The 14,558-nt window shown below is 42.1% G+C and overlaps 1 protein-coding gene across 1 annotated transcript; it reads right to left on the bottom strand.

The window, feature by feature from the left end:
- Nucleotides 1–288: 288 nt before the first annotated feature.
- LOC140724624 (extracellular calcium-sensing receptor-like) lies at nucleotides 289–14,215 on the bottom strand. The gene is made up of 7 exons (XM_073039048.1): nucleotides 14,199–14,215; nucleotides 9,747–9,818; nucleotides 6,111–6,402; nucleotides 5,077–5,910; nucleotides 4,273–4,500; nucleotides 1,297–1,420; nucleotides 289–1,202 (listed from the first exon to the last, which is right to left on the bottom strand). Exons 1-7 carry the CDS (start codon nucleotides 14,213–14,215, stop codon nucleotides 289–291), a joined length of 2,481 nt encoding a protein of 826 aa, XP_072895149.1.
- Nucleotides 14,216–14,558: the final 343 nt, after the last annotated feature.

Here is a 14,558-nt window from a genome sequence, read left to right as displayed (position 1 = left end):
GAAACCTGAGGGGAAAACTTCTTCACAGAGACTGTTGTGAGTTTATCGAACTGGATGCCAGAAGACGAGAATAAGAAGATACAATGGTATAATTTAACAACATTTGGAGAGCTACATGGAGTGGTGCAGTATCTGGGGATCAGGTCGAACGCAGGCATTTGAGATCAGCTGGGTTGACAATAAGACGTGTATGGACGGCCATGGCCGAAGGGTCTGCATGGGTGCCGTATTGCTCTGTGAATCAGCGACTCTATGGTGTTAAAGGCCAGGACATATCGATACGCACCTTTAAAGATTCCTCTCATCTACTTTACCCATAATGTGCTTCTTGGTGTTTCTCTCCGGAGTGATTACAATAATAAAACACTTCGGTGCAAAAATGCAGAGCAGCAATCCAAAACTGGACGCCAGGATGGCAAACACTTCAACCGCCACCGTGTATTTCCCAGGAGAACTCACAGAGGCCGGAATAAAAGTGACCCAAACCGCACAAAAGATGAGCATACTGAACGTTATACATTTTGCCTCGTTAAAGTTATCTGGCAGCTTCCGTGCGAGAAAGGCCAAGACAAAACAAATGCACGATAACAGGGCGATATAACCCGACGCCAAGTAGAAGGCTGCAGAGGACCCTGTATCACATTCTAAAATTATCCTCTCCCGGTAATATTTAGTGCTGATCACGGGGAAAGGCGGCGCAATGAGCAGCCAAAGCACACATATTAAACCCTGCACGGACGCCAGGAGGAAGACACTTATCCTCTGCTGTTTTTGACCAAACCATTTCATCCTTTTACTGCTGGGATGTGTTGCCTTAAATGCCGTCAGCACCAGAATGGTTTTGACTAAAACACAAGAGATACACATGACAAACGAGACACCAAACGCCGTGCGGCGTAACATACAGGACCAATGTGACGGTTCGCCAATGAATGAGACCGAGCATAAAAAACAGCAGCTTAACGCAAATAGAAGGAGGAAGCTCAGCTCAGAGTTGTTAGCTTTAACCAGAGGTGTCTCTCGATGTCTAAAGAAGAAACCCGCTGTCAGTCCTGACATGCACACTCCAACCAGAGCGAGTAACACCAAAACCATGCCTAGGATTTCGGTAAAACCCAGATACTCTATTTTCTTCGGGATGCATTGATCTTTCTGATCGTTGGACCAGTACAGGGGAGGACACTTCATGCAGTCTGCGGAGTCTATGAAAAACAAAAGCGACCATTCCATTATTGAGGGGACGCTTGAGGAATCACTTTGGGTAAATGTTAGATTCCAACATGTATATCCGCTCACCTGTAGTGTTAGTAATTTCTCCATCCGCACAGGACTTGCAGTCAAAACAGCAAATTGGTTGTCCTTTCCTGGCTATCTTTCTTGTACCAGGGGAACAACTTTCAGAACAGACTGCCCGGGGAATCTTGAACGAAAAACGCAGATAATATTTGGTTATTTGCATGTGGAATGTACTGACTGCCGTTCAAAAGTGTGGAATTAGTCTGTGACCCTATTACTTTTACAGATACAAAGTATTGGATATTTAACCTGATTAACAGTTCCAACAAACACTACATCTAATGTTCCTTGAATGTTTTCGCTTTTCTCTTCTTTACAAATTTTAGAGTTGCTATTGGATACGAATCGCAGATCGCTTCAAAGACGATGAACTGTTTGCATTGTGCTCTTCCACGATCAATACAGAGGAAGAGCATAATTTGCTAATTTCCTCATCACCTTATCTGTGCCGTTTTGTTGTTGATCATTCAGTCTTTGGAAAGATTAGTGCATATTCCCTGTACTTACACACTTCAGAATTGTACACAGCTGTAACAAATGCTTTGTGATATAGTGTAGGACATGTTGCTGCTTCTACAATGTTGGGAAAACAAAACAGTGATGGGGATTAAACATAACCATCGTAATACAGGATGAATTTAAAGTTAGGGTGAAATTTTAAAACAGCAATGAACAATTGTCACCAAAACGTATAGCGGCCATTCTGTATTTTCATCTATTTCGATATATTGATAAGCCGAGTCCGTAGCTACCGACATGGCTTACCATAAAATGGTTAAACACCCGATCCCGTTCTCGGGTATATAAGGATGAACTATAAATGCTGGAACTTTCACACATATACAGATCAAAATATGCCTTATTTAACTTTCACTTTTACTATTTTTTTCAAGATTTCAAGAGCAGCGAGGTAATGTTGCATTTCTTTATCTATCTTGTTGTAATGTTTCATGCCATGTAATGTTTTCTCTGTAGCAGCAGTGTATGGCTTATGAGTAGAGATAACGGGGGACTTTGGAATGTGCGCTGGAGAGATGTTTTTCTATCGTGTGTGCCCTTGCGAGGGCTTTGCGGCCTTTTGTTCGGATGAGAGAAGATGCCAGAACGGGGAAGTTGTAGTCAGCAGGAAGGAGTGGACATGGAATGGGGTCGGAAATCCACTCCCAGGAGGAAAATCGATGGAGAACGAACAGATGGGGAAACGGTAAGCTCCACCGTTCCACCTTACGACTGTTTCATGAGAATTGGCCTATATCTTTTTTGTTTCTTTACTAACCTATAATCAAATTAAGAATAATAAAGTTCAATCGTTTAATTGCATATTGTGTACTGTTCGTTATTTCGTGGTACTGCATTGTAACAGGGGAACACATCACGCAGAATCTACTCAAACGAGATTTCTCAAGTTTGGCTGGACAGGATGCTGCCTTCCCCGAGATGAAGCAACTAACCGAACCTGAGTGTTACATATAAAATTCTGATGAGATCACATCTGGACATTGCGTTCATGTTCGGTCTCCTCATTATGGATTTCCAGCGGAAGTTTTCAAGCAGGTGTAAAACGAGCTTTACTTGACACTATCCAAATCAGAAAACATGCCTTACGCGGACCGATTGACCATGCTAGAGCTTTTCTCTTTGGAGCGAAGGATGAGAGCCGACTTAATAGAGCTATATAAGATTATAAGAGCCATAGATAGAATGGACATCAAGCCCCTATATCCTGGGAAGCAATGTCCTTTAGCAGAGATCATCCGTTTTTGATAAATGGAGGACAGTTTCGTGGAGAGATATTCATGTGTTTTTTTTTCACACAGAGACTGGTAAATGAATGGAAAACATTGCATGATTGGTGATAACTACTGATATATTAGAGAAAGTTAAAAGACTCAGACAGACACATTAGCGAAATAAGATTTGACGGTTATTAGCTATTATAAAGTCAAGGGCAGATTGATCGTGGTTTACGTTAAACTGTTTGCACAACGTCGTGAGAAGAGAGACCTTTACGGTGTTCTATTGCTCTACGTTCTATGTTCTAAGTAGCAGAAATGCCATCTGACCATTGTTAAGAACTCCATTACCACAAATATCCATGTAAATTCACCTCTATATGTAATGAGAATTGTTCACGCAATATTAACTGGTGTGGTGGGCGGTGTGGTCGTGGTGCATCCGTTTTAATCCATTTTAGGTTAGCCGATGCTACAGGCAGTCTGTTGCTGGAAATTACCATTCATTTTCCTCACCAGATGAAAACCCCACCGAAACGTCCAAACTTTTTCCATGTTAATTAGTTTTTATGTGAACATTTTAACTGCTCATGGTGACTTCAATATTTATAAAAGTACTATTCAAATATTAACCAGTGTTAATTTGAACTGAGGACTGTGAAGATAAGAGGAGCTAAGTTTAGCAGATTTGGAGGGCAGTTTGTACGTGCACCGGGGTCCCCATTCTGCCGCATCAGAGCTGTTTCTATCTCTCTGAGTTCGAATGATTAATTCATTTCATGTCTTCCAAAAGTATGGAATTACCGCTACTGCCCACAACCAGAGGTTCTCGGATAGCCAGCTGCATAGGGAACTCGGAAGTGATGCCAAGAGTAACAACTGGACTGGAACGTCTTGAATTCTTCAGCAATGCTTCGTTTTAATATTATGACGTCTACATTGTGACTTAATATTTACTGCAAGCTTGTTATATAGCTTAAGTTGTCTATAAAATATTACTTAATGGTATTAATGTCATTACGGTTGCTGTACTCCAGAATTTAGACTCTTGTATTAATCCACACCGTCAATGTGATGCCTGGGTTGAAATGGACTCCCTGTCCCTTGACTAAGTATTTTAGTGCCATAATTCAATGTATGCAAGTATACGTTACAATGTTGATTACAATAACTTAGTATTATAAAATGGATTATTACGATTGAACTGCTAACAAAATTGGTCACTTTCAAAGGACAGCCATACCTGACGTTTACCACCGCTCCAAACAATCTCATGTAGGTTCAGCACAAGTTCTTTACCCGGAGGACGTGATCCGTTGTAATATCCAACTGTCTGAACTTCAAGGCTGCCGTTTGCAGTAATTTTCCAGTTTACAATGTCATAAGCGGCTGTTGGATTGCCTTTCTCATCAAAATGCACATTCTCTCCAACTTTTGTGGTGAAGTAAATTGACTTCATGTAATGGAGGAGCTAAAAAATAGACTTCAAAAATTGCATTAAGGTTCCTGCACTTAAGAGATTTTGTCTTCAAGATTTTGTTGCTATGCTTCTCCAACATATTTCACTCTATAGAACTATCCAAATCTGTCTTAATTACACCTGCCTGGACCACTTCCGCTGGCAACACATTCCAGATATCGGTACCCTCTTTGTAAACATGTCTTTCCCGTCACTTTCAAATCTCTTCTCTCCTGGTCTGTATTTGCCGTCTAATTTTGGGCTCACTAAACCTTGGGAACAAACTAATGCAGTCCACTTTATCTATGTCCCTCATGATTTCGTAGAGTTCGATGAATTCCCTCCTAATTCTCCAACACTATAAGGTATGCAAATCCAAATTTTTCCTGTAACTCATGCTCACTGCCGACTTGCGCGGCCACTATTGGCGAAATGTGCATTTGTACATCAAGGTATATCTTTCTGACCTTCAGTGCCCTGCTAGTTACGGAATAAGTAATACCCTGGTCTGAATATCAAAACTGCAATAGCTATATTGAAAGATGTCTACAATAAAAAGTTTGAAGTGCAAGGTAATACGTTCCCTACCTGCCACGGTTTAAAGGTTGAAAGACGTGCACAAGTTTTGTTCGGGAATGGCCCTTTGCCGCTTTCACATGAAAGCATATCGTGAAACGCATGAGCAAACGCGTAGACTGCTTTATATACAATGTAAGAGTTCCCGTCCATGGTCAGGTCGGTGTAGGCGTTGTCGACTTGAAGCAGACTCTCATTTCCGCTACACCGTGGGAGCCGGCCAATTGAACCAACCTCATTGGTCCCGTTATGGAAGCTAGAAGTACACCCGAATGTGGTTTCCCAAAACGTCATCACTAATGGATTACCGGGAAATCGGGAAGGATGGATCGTGAGAAGGAAATCCTGCAACCCTGGAATTTCCTGCGCACGCACAGCAGTTCCGATTGCCCCGGTAAGGAAGCGCCGGCCACTATCTACAACCACCAAGTCTGCTGTAATCCACCCCTCACTGCCCACCCACTGCACATCGCTGAGGTTTTGCCGTAGAACCTCCGCAAATAAAAGGCGCATTTCGCCAAGTCCGGCAAAGGCCACCACGACTTTTGTGGTCGCTTCCTTTATCACTTGTACAATCCTGGTGATCTTCTCTGGAGAGTCTGTTCTGTGAAATGATTCAGAGAAGGCAATGCAAAGCCCAAATTCCTCAGCAACTTCGACGAAGGCTCTCATCCCCGAGTTACCATAGTCATTGTTGCTGTTAACGGTTCCAATCCAGGTCCATCCAAACTTCTGAACAAGATGCACCAGTGCCTTGGACTGATGCTCGTCACTTGGGATAGTTCGATGAAATGTTGGATATTCGTTCTTATCGCTGAGACATACACACGTGGAAAAGTAGCTGACCTGCATTCAATCAGATAGTTAGTGTGTGGGTTAATGTGCGGGTGTGACAGGGTGAAATATTGTACATGAGCTAGAATGAAGATACGTTCAAACATTAGACGAATTCAGTGATAAACCTATTCACTGGTGCTGTAGATATTAAAATAAAGTTGGTTCCTTTTGTGTAATTGTGGCCACTATAATTTTTAACCAAATCTTACCAGTGGTATTCGAAACGGTCCGGTTGTCCTTGCAATGGCGATGGACGCCGAGGACCCATCGCTACCAACGATCCCGGAGATGTTGAGCGGCCCGTCACACGCTTGATCCACGTATGTTTCCTCCTGCCCATTCACCAGTGCCAGAGCAACCTCTGCCGCAATCTCGGGGGTGTTGCAGTCATCGTGTATCCTGTAACCCAGTGTGATGTTCGGAAGAAGACTCTCGTCTCTGTTTATTTCCTCAATTGTAAAAATCATGGTCTGTAACAGGCGGAATCCCCTTAAATCAAAACTGAAAATCACCACAGGTTGGATTTGAAATTGGAATTGGGTTATTATAGTTATATATACCGACATGGAGACAGAGAGTATTCTTTTGTTTTGCTAGATATATTCCTTTCAATAAACGCTTAAAAACGCTCCTGTATCAATAAAAAAACGATTATTTAAAATTATCTATGTATGTTGTGGATCATTTCTGGTACTATATCCATGCTATGTTTTAATAATGCCAAATCGAACCAGTCATAATGGATTCGGATGGCAAACAATGGGTTTTGTTTTGCTTTGCTCGTTTCATTAGGATTGTTCGACCTAGCACCACCCGGTGTTAATACCGTACTTCAGTGGGTAATTGTCCCTTTGTCCCTCCCGCTCACACACGTCTCTGCCGCCACCTCGGCAGAAGTCAACAAGAATTCTCCAACTTCCGTCACTTCTACAGATGTTATCCTTAAATCTCGATGGTCCGAGTTTTCACCTCATCCTTTGTTTCATATGAATCTGAGAATCTGAGTCTCCAACGTTTGATGCAACAGGACTTAACATTTGATTATTGAACATGTCGGCGTTGGTTTCAGGTCAGATAAATGTCAGAATAGTACGTCTATCCCTTGAAAATTCCAGTCATTCAGATGCTTTGTATTGCTAAATTATTACTGATTACTGTTACAACTACATATAATGGTTCCTTTATATTTGATTTAATCGACAATATTCAGGTTTCCTTGTCCCACAACACATTCACTAAACCATCTGAATCCGTCGTCATTGATTAACTCCTTAGGAACAACTGCACACCTGCTTGTTAATGCTGATCACTTGGCAGCAATTCAATGCATAAAAGCATGCAGATATTGTCAAGCGTTTAAAGTTGTTCTTCAAGCCACACATCAGAATGGAGGAAAATATGAACTAGGTGACTTTGACAGTGAAATGATTGTTGATGCCACATAGGGTAGTGTGAGTATCCCACAATCAGCGGAATTCCTATTTCACGCACAAAACTCTGTACAGTTACAGTGAATGGTGCGATGAACAAAATAAAACCTGGAGTGAGGCAGTCCTATGAGTGAAAACACCTTGTTGATAAGACAACATAGAGGAGAATTACCAGACTGGTACAAACTGACCAGAAGGCGAGAGTAACTCAGATGCCCAGCAGTTAAGAGATGCCGTGCAGATGGATATCTGTGAACTCACAACACGTCAAACCTGGAAGTGGATAGGCTACGGCAGCAGAAGACCTCAGCCAAGCACTCAGTGTCCACCTTGTTCCGTACAGGAGTTACGTAATAATGTGGTCACTGAATGTATTGGTGACAGCATTAACATTAATGGGTAGAAAAATTCTTATCATCGCCGATATCCCGCAACGTAAGATTAGTTCAAAGGTCACAAAACAAATAAGAAAAATACTCTGTAAAATTTCATCGTAAATTTACTTCTTGAAAGAATAAAACAGAGCGATTTATCAAGGCCACAACCAATCAGATAATTAACTAACCTTTTACATCTCTTTTCTTCTGTCCGTTTGGTGAATGAATTTATCTGCTGGAAACTGTTTAAGTGCACAGAAAATATACCCCCAAGTACAATGTCACCACCCTTAGATATGTTGGGCAGTTGGATTCTTTCCCAAAGCCTACAGTTTAGCGCATCCAAACCCAGTGGAAAAGCCGATCCTACCAGGACTACGAAAACGAACTGAAACATTGCAGGAAGAAAGATGGCGACTATCGAATACGTCTTCTTCTGAACTAATACTGATGCTAAACACGAGTCCGATTTTAAATAGGGAAGAAGATATTCTCAATAGAAATCTGTGCCTCTAGAAAATAACGAACGTCCCGAATGAATACAACTATTTTGTGACACTGTGATAAATCGCATGTGCGAGTTGCTAAGTGATCATTTGAGCTGCAAGGCAAATTCATGTTGCTAATTAAATACAGCAACAATAACACATAACAATGACTTTAACACCATTGATTCAAACAACTCAGAGGTTCACAGTGTAGTTTCACAGTCAAAAGCCCATGTCAAAGTAAACTTTATTATCAACCTTATTCTATATTGCAATATACCACTTCCAGATTGCTATTCTGCCCGCACTGGAAAATAAATCAGTACCATAGAACTTATGAAAAATTATACATAAACAAAGACAGACAAACAGTCAGTTTGCAAGAGGAGAAAAATCGTGTAAGTGAAAACATCAGCAAGTCTAAGATTATGAGTAGGTGTAAAGATTCGGACCACGCAGAAGCTGACTGTCATCCAGCCTTCAAATAGTGACTGTAGTAATCCTAACGTTACCATCCCGAAGAAGCCACCTTGAGATGCGCTGAATGTCCAGAAGTTGAATGTCATTTATTTTCTTTATGTTTATCCTATGCCCCGCATTGATGACCTGCTGGAAAGAATTGGACCGGCAGACCCCACCACTACACTGGATCGTTGCAAAGGCTACCAGCAGTTTCCCCTGGATGGCTAATAAAACCGCCCACTGCCATTTGCACACCTCTGGGCCTGCTTCAGTTCACTAGTTTGCCTTTGGTCTTGATGGTGCCTCAGCCTCCTTCCAATGGTTCATATATCGGGTGCTCCATGGCTGTGAGGACTACATGGTGGCCTACCTAGATGGCGTGGTGTACTGCAGTCAGGTGTGGTCGAAGCACCTGGACCATCCGCGTACACTCCTGAGGGAATTCATGTTCCCTCACCCTCAATCGACAAAATCGTAAGTGGGCAAAAATGGAAATTAAATAACTTGGCTACCAGCTGGGACATAGAAAGGTTCGAGCACACGTGGACTTAATGGAAGCGAACCCTAACAGCCCTGAACCTCACACCAAAAGGAAGTGAAGTCCTCCCTGGGTCTGGTAGGGTAGTGTCGCCGGTAACCTCCCGAATTCGCCACTCTGGCCACACATATGATTAGCAACCCTGTGACGTGGAAAATTGGGCATGGAAACGGTTTCCAAGCCCTTCAGTCCACACGTGTTCTTCAGCTGTCCTTCGGAGCCCAGATTTGGACAGACGGTTTCTTTTCTAGGTGGGTGCCGCAGACGTAGGCTCCGGGACACTGTTAGCACAAGGAGACCTGGAACAAAGCAACCTAATCTTTACCTGAGCCCAAATCTCAAGGTAAATGCACTCATTACACATGCGCATTCACTCCTACACAAACATTGCGTTGGCATTCTGCTGTCGAGTATACGCACTTGCTTGTCTTCCCAATAGTTAACCTGTGGCTTCCCTCCGCTTTGTTTCATTTGATCAGAGTCAGTTTGGTTTGATTTCAGTCTTTATTTCTACATAACTGTAAGGTGAAATTGTGTTGAGCACACTTACGTTTCCCGGCAGTCACTTGGCGTCCGTTGGGTCCTCAACCGAGCTGATGCGCTCAGATTGGCTTTATGGTGCCTTTCAGAATCAGAATCAGGTTTATTATCAGCGGCATGTGTCGTCAGATTTTTTACATTAGCAGCAGCAGTTCAATGTAATACAAGAAGAAAATAAAACTAATAATAAATTAATCAGTCAATTACGGTGTATGTATATTGAATACACCGTAATTGACTGATTAATTTATTATTAGTTTTATTACGTCGTGCCAAATAGAAATAATATATGTTAAAAAGGGAGGTTGTATTCACGGGTTCCATGTCCATTTAGGAATCTGATAGCAGAGGGGAAGAAGCTTTTCCCGAATCACTGAGTGTGGGCCTTCAGACTTCTGTACGTCCTGACGACAACAGTGAGAAAAGGGCATGACCTGGCTCCTAGGGCTTCTTAATAATGGACGCTGCCTTTCAGAGACACCGCTCCTTGAAGATGTGTTGAGTACTTTGTAGGCTCGTACAATATCTCCAGCGTCATTTTGTATTGGTCGGATGTCTACCCTCGACACTTTTTTACACTTTATATAAGCGTTTACCCTTTATACAAGCTTTTAGATTCTTCTTTGATACTAATTGCCAGCTTCTTCGCATAATTCATCACCTAATAACCATTTCAGTTTCCTTCTGCAAGTTTTTAAAAGCTCCCAGATCCTCCATCTTTCCACTATCTCTGGCTTCCATGTATGCCCTCTTTTTTGCTTTTACTTTGGCTCTGATTTCACTTGTCAGCCATGGTAGTGTCCTTCCCTTTTGAAATATTCTTCCTATTTGGAATATATCTGTCATGCACTTCCCTCATTTTTCGCAGAAGCTCCAGCCATGGCATCTCGCCTGTGCTTACTGCAAATGGCCCTTTCCAGTCAACTTCGGCCAGTTCCCCTCTCATGCCATTGTAATTTCCTTAATGCCACTGAAATACCGACACATTGGATTTGATTTTGTTCCCTCTTAAACTTCAATATCAACTCCGGATCATTGCACAACACCCAATCCAGCTCAGCCGATCACCCAGTGGGCTCAACAAGCCGTTCTAAAAAGCCATCCCTTAGATATTCTACTAATTCTCTCTTGAGGTCCAGAACTGACCTGGTTTTCCGAATCCACTTTCATGTTAAAATCCCCAGTGATTACCATGACATTGCCCTTCTGGCACGCCTTTTCTCCCTCCTGCTGTAATTTGTATTCCACATCCCGGCTGTTGTTTGGAGCTCTATATACAACTGCCATTAGTGTCCTTGACATTTCCAAACTCCACCTATAGAGAATCTACACCTTCCAATCCTGTGTCATCTCTTTCCAATGATTTAAAATAATTTCTTATACAGAGAGCCACACCACCCCTTCTGCCAGCTAGCCAATCATTGTCATATACCGTACCATACTTGGATGTTCAGGTCCCAGTGGCAGCTATCCTTTAGTCAAGTTTCAGAGATGGCTACAACGCCACATTTACCAATCTGCAGCTGAATTTCTGGATCGTCCATGTTATTCCTTATGCTGCGTGCATTCAAATATAACACTCTCATGCAGTATTTGTTGCTTTCTGTTTAACTGCACCACGCCGCTATTTCCTTGTAACTCCTGCCACTGGATTTGATTAAGTCTCATCTCCTGCCTGTTATTTCTATAATCTCTGTTGCACACTATCTATGACTTATTGCTATTTACCTCTTTGTCATTTACCTAGCGGGGTAGTGCCCCCTAGGATATTGTATCTCCTTGAGTGCAGGTGTAACCCGTCCTTTTTGTTCAGGTCATTCAGCTCCCAGAAGAGGCCCCAATAGTCTAGGAATCTGAAGCCCAGCCCCTGCATCAGACTCTCAGCCACACATTAATACGCCTGATCATGCTATTCTTGCATACGCTAGCACCTGGCACAGGCAGTAATCCGGATATTACTACCCTAGAGATCCTGTCTTTCTGTTTCCTACCGAACTCCCTTAATACTCTCTTCACGAACTCCCCCCTTTTACCACCGACCTCTTTGGTAGCAACGTATACCAAGACTGCTGGCAGGCCACCCTCTCCCTCCAGAATACTCTGCACCCAATCCGAGACATCCCGTACCCTGGCACCTGGGAGGCAACACACCATGCGGGTATCGCTATCAAGCCGTCAGAACCTCCTGTCTGTTCCCTTCGCCATGGAATCCACTATGACTACCGCATTTCTTATCTTTCTCTTTCTCTTACTGCATCACGAAACTAGGCTTAGTGCCAGAGACCCGATCGCGCTGGTCATCCTCTGACAGGTCATCCCCCTCAACCGCATACAAAACGAGATAACGATTACTGAGAGGGATGGCTTCAGGGGTGCTCTCTACTATCTGAGCTCTTCCTCTCGCTTCCCTGACCGTCACCCACTTATCTAACTCCTGAAGCCTCGGGGTGATTAACTCCCTATAGCTCCACTCAATCTCCTATTCACATTCCTCAATAAACTGTAGGTCATCGAACCACAGCTCCAGATCCCTAATACGTCTCTCAGGAGCTGCAGCTCGGTGCACCCGGTGCAGATGTGGCCATCTGGGAGACTGGAAGATTCCCAGGTTTCTTACATCCGACACCCAGTGCAAAATACTAACCTACCGGTATGCTCTCTAATACTCAAAAAATGTAAAGAAAAACCAAAAACTAAGTCCATATCAGAATCTGGTTTATTATCACTTACATGTGTCATAAAATTATATCTTAGCTGTGGTTGCGTAAGCAGTGCACTGTAATACAAAAAATTACTGTAGTACTGTGCAAATATCGTAGGCATCATTTTATATGTGTGTGTGTGTGTGTGTGTGTGTGTGTGTGTGTGTGTGTGTGTGTGTGTGTGTGTGTGTGTGTGTGTGTGTGTGTGTGTGTGTGTGTGTGTGTGCGTGTGCGTGCGTGCGCGCGCGCTCTTGAAAATTTTGCACAGTATTGTATGTTTATAGTGTTTTTAACGAGGTTACCTAGAGATTGATGTTCGGAAGGCAGTAAAATTGTTTACGTGAATATTGGAAAGGTCTCTCATAAAGCTCTACATAGCGGTTTGGTCAAAAAAGTACAGTCAATAGACAATAGACAATAGTGTAGTGAATAGAGCTGTTGGTACATCAGCCTTCATCAATAATGTTTTGAGTACAAGTTATGTTGAAGTTGTTTTAGTTTTTGGTAGGGCTGAATTTCAAGCACCTCGTGTAGTTCTGGTCACCTACTTACAGGAAATATATTGACAAAATTGAAAAGAGTACTAAGAAAGTTAAAAAGGATGTTGCCCGGTCTTACATAAGGTTGAATAAGTGCAGACTATATTCCGTGAAGCGTAGGAGAAGTGGGGTGGGGGGTAGATTTGAATTTTGAGGGTATATACAATGCAATTACAATCAGGCTTTTTTTTTCACTGAGCGTCAACACTTTTTTGATAATCGGGCGACCAGATCTGCATGCAATATTCTTGATGAAATGTAAATAGAGATTTATAAAGCTTCAACGTAACCTCCTGGCTTTTGAACTCAATGGCTCCAGAGTTCGGGTTCGTGCAAAGATGTTTGAAACGTAACATTTTGCAGTGCAGATAAGAAACACATCAATGTATGGATATTTGTCGCATTTCAGCGCCGGACATAAATTCAAGCCCCTAAACAACCCATTTACGGAATTCTGGTTCTCCAGGAGTCTGCATTGGCCATTGATCCCGTGTTCTCCCATGTTACAATAATCCCTAGACTTCTCTCATCTGCGCTTCTCAGCTGATCACAATCTTAATGGTGGAAGTAGAGATAGATGACTAAATGGAGGCAGCAACTGAAATGTGATGCACATATCTTTGAAACAATATCTCACCACATTTATTATTGTACTCAGCTCTCCACTGTCTGCATTACACGATGAATTATATCACTGTTCAGGAAGTGCGTTTTCCCCAAAGCTCCCTCCTAAAAAGTACTATAGGGACATTAAAACATGTCATCTGAAAGTTTTCTTTCGGCAGACAGTTAATCTGATCAGCCATTTTAGGTTGCCACACCTTCAGGATGGCAAACCCTAACCCTTACCCTAACCACTCTGTCATTGCATTGCACTGTAAACACTTTAACCACTTTTTATAATGCTGTTTACATTACAAATACTTGCTGGTATTTATAGTTTATGCACATTTTATTATATATGCTTATTTAACGGTTAACTTTATTTTTCATATTTTATTATATGTATTTGTTCAATGTTAGAGGTATTTTATGCATGTCCCACCCAGACCAACACACTACAGCAAATTTCCAATACAGTGCATGTAAATATTAATAGTAAAATTCACCCATGATCCTTAAAGCTGATTCATGTCTCATGTCAAGGTTCATGGAACTATAAGCAAAAGGAAATTCATTCTATCTCCCTTTGAAAATCTGATAGTCTGATATCTCACTCACCTGTTGACGTCTGTCATTCACCGTTCCATTTACTGGATCGCTAAACCTTATACTTCCTTCTCCCTCGCTGAGGCACCGATTCCAAACTACATTCCACTATTGGGAACCCTCTGTTTGCTAGATTAATTCAGCAATGTGCTGCTTCCTAGAGATCACTTAAACATTTATCATTCATGGGAAAAATGAATGAAAACACAATGTGTCGTCTAAATAACGTCTTTCAGTTTATTAGCAGAAACACGTACAACAGTCCGGAAAATCGGACAGCCAGCAAAGTCCCTCATGTGCCAAGTTATCAAAATTTTCAATGCATTTCAAGATTGTTTTATGACATATAAATCATCATACAACCCCTGTATT

This window comes from Hemitrygon akajei, chromosome 3, assembly GCF_048418815.1.
Source record: "Hemitrygon akajei chromosome 3, sHemAka1.3, whole genome shotgun sequence".
Taxonomy (NCBI): domain Eukaryota; kingdom Metazoa; phylum Chordata; class Chondrichthyes; order Myliobatiformes; family Dasyatidae; genus Hemitrygon; species Hemitrygon akajei.
Note: the sequence above shows the minus strand (reverse complement) of the source record. Positions and strands in the feature narration are given on the sequence as shown.